General features: G+C 48.3%; 1 protein-coding gene across 1 annotated transcript; it reads right to left on the reverse strand.

The window, feature by feature from the left end:
* Positions 1 to 529: 529 nt before the first annotated feature.
* Positions 530 to 4,760, reverse strand: LOC133914470 (AP2-like ethylene-responsive transcription factor AIL5). Its single transcript, XM_062357571.1, has 9 exons — positions 4,421 to 4,760; positions 3,249 to 3,828; positions 3,081 to 3,163; positions 2,929 to 2,937; positions 2,733 to 2,821; positions 2,489 to 2,562; positions 2,066 to 2,116; positions 1,792 to 1,868; positions 530 to 1,153 (listed from the first exon to the last, which is right to left on the reverse strand). The coding sequence occupies exons 1-9, from the start codon at positions 4,605 to 4,607 to the stop codon at positions 720 to 722; spliced, it is 1,584 nt and encodes a 527-aa protein (XP_062213555.1). The 5' UTR covers positions 4,608 to 4,760; the 3' UTR covers positions 530 to 719.
* Between the last annotated feature and the right edge of the window lie 240 nt (positions 4,761 to 5,000).

The following is a 5,000-nucleotide window of genomic DNA, read 5'->3' on the forward strand; positions in this document are numbered from 1 at the left end:
CGGGTCTGCTCGGCGGACTTGGCACGCATCCGCATAACGCGATCTGCATTCTCGCGCTGGTGAAGCGCACCATCACGGCGCGGCCCGTGTTCGCTCGGGCACGTGACACCACGGGTGACGCGCCCCAAACACACGCTGCGCTTTGGCGGTTTGCAACGTTGCGCTAGATCGTTTCCAGTTTCTCTGGAGAGCACAGCCGCGCTTCCGCCTCTACGGTTGTTAAAATTGTTGCAACGTTCCCTCGCACACGCCGGTGCCGATTACGTACTCTTCTACCGATTTTCTACCGAACTACACGTAGTTTCGATTCCACCCTCGCCAGTCCTCCACTGTAGTTCGTTCAAAATGCAACTCTGTTTATGACAACTGATTTATAATCAGGCAACAAACCAAGAACAGATCCTAGTTCTGGATACTTCATTACTGTATAATGCCAAGTAGCATACTATGCCTAGGTTTCTAGACCAAAGTACAACATTTATGTCGACATCCATTGAGGAAGTGGCAAGCAGTACAAAATGTAGCACGCAAGATTAGTTCGCCCGCATCGTTGTAGACCCGACTGATTCGAATGTTTCAGTGAACTAATACGCACGCATGTCAGACCATTACACATTCCGGCAAAATTGTCACCACCTCACTAAGGAGATGGCAACCATGCAACATCAAGCATGCAGTACCATGCATCGCACTAACTACGTATGCACTTGCTATGCTACTCAGTCATTCCACAGCGCGAACACCGGGAGCTGATGCACGCTCGGAACGCCGGCGACCGGCCGCGCCGCCTCCGCCATCCAGCTGCCTCTGCTGCTGCCCTCCCCAGCCTCGAACTTCATGGCGTTGGCGTGCGCGTACTGGAGGCCGTGCAGCAGGTGCGCGCCGCGGTGACTGTTGGAGGTGTCCGAGTTATCGGATGCGTCCTGGTCGCCGCCCGACGCGTCGGAGCGCTCGGCGCTGGGGATGCCGAACGCCGGCGCGTCCGGCGGGCTCGTAGGGGAGCGCCTGCACGCGGCGTCGCCGCCGATGGGGTGCGTGCTCGCGCAGATGCGCTTGACGTCGTACTTGCTGATGTCGAAGTTGGTCACCGCGTTCAGGCCGCGGAACTTGATCGCCGCGATGTCGTACGCCTCTGCCGCCTCCTCCTGCGTGCCTGCATTTTGACAGATAGGATGAACGCGGGATTATTTCGTGAAATATTTCAAAAATAAATTCAGAAGTTCATGCTCACAAGATAAATTTAGTTCTACCTTTTTACATCAATAAATTTACTTGTACTACTTAATAATACCAGTAACACGCATATGTTTCACATACATGAAATCAATAATATTATGATGATAGTAAAAATAATTTCACTGGAAAAATAATTGAAAAACAAAAGGCTGAGGATATATATATATAGATGAAAGAAAATAATAGTATATTAATATTTTTTAATGTTGATAGCATATATTAATTGTATGATTGGAAGTTTCCGAAGAATTGATTGGAAGTTTCCAAAATATTAAGATGGGAGAGGATGTGAGACTAACTTTGATTGTAGATCATTTGATCGTGTAAGATATACGATAAAGATCTTTTATCGTTTAGATCTACCATAACTTAGCCATTTTATAGGAATATAGAAGTATAGAAGAAAAGAGAGAAGTACTGCAAAGCATCCTGTACCCTAAGGGTGTAACAACAAGAGCAAATCTAACAAGTCCCTTGGATCAGTGACAGCTGCATTTGCATGCATGTTAGATTTGGAGCTTGGAAACATGTACTGCGCAAGTGACAAAAACTTACTGAAGGTGCCAAGATACAAGTCCTTGTTCCCTGCCACTCTCCCAATCCTGGCCTGCCATCTCCCGTGCTGGTGATGCCTGCATGCATGGGGAAAGCAAGCACCACGAAACAAGTTATACAGGCAGGCAGGTCGATGCGTGTGTGCGCGTGTTCGTGAGATCAGAAATTCAGAATTCCCAGAGCGCAGAAGAGGTGGGTCAGTGGTTCAGAAGTTTTGGGGTGTTTGAAAAGGTCGCAGGTGGGGGTAAATATGGGCGAGCATGCAGCACGGTACCTTGTCACTCCTCTGTACATGGATGCTCCCCTCGAGAAGCCACTGCTGTTCCTGCAGCAAGAACAAATTTGGCACCGAAAACTCGTAAGCAGCGTTGGTGCGTGCGCCAGATGTTTGATACAATTGTGGATGCATATGTGATAGGATTCAGAAAGAATAGTGAACAGGCAAGGATTTTTTTTTTTCGTTTCTAGCGATGTTCAAGTACAGGGCTCCTGAAAAACAGGCACGTGAAAGATTCCATACAGATAATTCATGGCATTTACAACGGTTCGAAAACTAAAATTCGTTACAATCCTTCTGTATGCTTGCATGCAAATAATGGTCTTTAGCAGGAGTGCATAATTTGCATTACACGATTTCAATATTATGACATTATATACGAGCAGTACTGAGAATTGAAGGTGGAAAGAACTGCAGTACCTTCTCAAGTGTGCAATGAACTCCTGCCTTGACATGTGCTTCATCTCCTCCAGCTCCTTCTCATAGGTGCTTAGCTACATGTTGCAGAGACCAGTGGATAAGAAAACATAGAATGCATGTATACTAACATTGATCAAAAGCAAATTTAAGGGCGCATGCAGGAGTGAACCAGGCCGGCCCCTACTTGATCTGACAGAACTATTTTCAATGGAATTAAGGTCACGATGAGAAGCAGTTAACGTACTGGGAAATTTATGTGAGTTGTAGGACCCCAGTACTTGAGCGCTGCCAAATCGTAAGCCCTTGCAGCCTTCTCCTCCTTGTCATACCCACCTAGCAATCAGTGATAGCACGACATGGTTAGCATGTGGAGTAACAGCATTGGTCACAGTTCTACCAATGAAAATTCTAAGGCTGCAAGAGCTTGGGCAATAACTCACCTAAGTAAACTGCTCGTTGGTGGGAAAGCAACGCAAAAACAAGAACTTGGAATTGTCAGTAACATTCTCATGAAGTTGCGATGATGCAGTTTATCAGTGCAGCTATGAAGAGCTCACAAATGGCATGACTTGCAATTGCATGCATGGCTCACCTTGCCTTCCTTTCCTAGTCTGGCCTTCCTTCCTGCAAGTGTTGTCCCACAAGTGAGCCTCATACCTCCCTGTCCATCTGTGCCTGCAGATTGATTAACACATGAGCACAAGCTAATCAAGGGCACGTCAAACCAACGCGAACCTTAAGCATGCACGGCAGCACCAACCTGGTCACGCCCCGGAACTGCGATGTCCTCTGCCCGAACGTCTGCGCGGGCTTGCGCGCGACCGGCACTGGCGCCGGCAGCAGCTGCGGCGGCTCGGTCGGCAAGGGGAGCGACAGCGCCGACGACCGCTCCGGCACTGGCGGCACGTACATCTCCTGCCGGAGCCAGGACTTGATGCCGGAGATGGACATAGAGCCGCCGACGCCAGCGGCGGCGGCATTGTACATCGGCAACCCTGGAATTGGGCCGGGCGGGCTTGCGTTCGGCGAATCCAAGAAGCACTGGCCGTGGTGGGGCAGGAACTGATGATGATGGTCGTGCGACGCGAATATGCGGTGGTCCGGGACGCCGCTGTAGGGTGGCGCGTTCACGTTGATGTCCAGACCAATGTTGTGGCCGTGGCCGTGGAAGTACGAGCCCTTCAAGGCTTGGACGTCGTGAAACTCGTGGTACTTGGCCTTGTCGTAGAGGCTGCTGCTGCTGTCGTAGATGTTGCTGCTGCTGCTGCCGCTCTTGTTGGTGCAAGTGACGCTCATGAAGTCCTCAAGCTTGGTGCCTCTCACTTCTGAGTGCCTCCAATCTGAACAGGAACGGTACAGAGCACAGACAAACACGAATGATACTGCCTTTCTGAGCGAGTGACAAAGAAAGAGTGCTATGGACCAACAAGTAGTGACTTTCTGAACTAGCTACATGACCTTAATTGAAGAAAAAAATAATCTATTAGGTTCACAATGCAACATGAAGATCTTTCAAACAGCACGCAAAGAGTCTTTTCGCTTCATTTAGGATGTTGGCAAAGAAATTAAGAGAGGTCAACTGAACTTCAAAATTTAGATTTTATACCACTTTGTTGTGTCAAAATGATCACATATATAATAGAAGCATGATTTTCTCGTTTCTGATCTATAGTCAATAGTTAGCAAAAAGTTTGAAAACAAAGCTACACAAGCCCCCCAAACTATCTGAGGAAAAAGAGCATGAACATGAATTGTTTTCTTCACGTGTTCTGCTCCACTAAGAAAAAGTAGTACAGATCTCATGAAACATAACCTTCCACATAAACGATAACCAAGATATTTAGAAGGAGAACTCATCTGCCAAAACCTAAATGAAAAAGGCAAAATAGAAATTTCCTGCAACTTCCACTTCACATATATGAAAATGGTTACCTGGAGCGTTATATTGCACAGAGCAATCAGACTGCAGCGGCATAGCCACAAGAGGCGAAGCTGCGGCAGGAGACGAGCAAGAGCCCTCTCCATCACCGCTTCCACCCCTTGCCCCGCCGCCGTCTCCATAGCCTCTTCCAGCTGAAGAAGACAAGGAGAAGCCAAGCCAGCCGTTGTTCATGTCCATCTCCCCCCACCCAGAGGGAGATCAGAAGAAAGAAGGGCGATCAAGAATCGAAATTCCTGATCTTTTCCAGAGAGCCTGTAACTTGCAAGCAAGCGAGCTAGAGTGGTGCTGCTTCAGAGACCAAAAAGAGCCTCTCTTTTTTACGTTTATACGAGCAAGCTATATATGGCTATGGCCTATGGGAGCGTGTAGGTGGAATGATATGAATGCAACTCGCAAAGAGCAGCGTAGGTGATGAGATAGAGAGAGAGAGACGCCATGCAAAACAAAAGTTTCGGTGTGCAAACTATGCACATTGTACATACGCGAGCGAGCGTGGACCTGTGTTTCCTTTTGTCTTGGGGCCGTGCCACCATAGATACGTCTTGCAGTGCGGCAGCTAACTGGGGCCTC

Source organism: Phragmites australis, chromosome 4 (assembly GCF_958298935.1).
Source record: "Phragmites australis chromosome 4, lpPhrAust1.1, whole genome shotgun sequence".
NCBI classification, from domain to species: Eukaryota; Viridiplantae; Streptophyta; class Magnoliopsida; order Poales; family Poaceae; genus Phragmites; species Phragmites australis.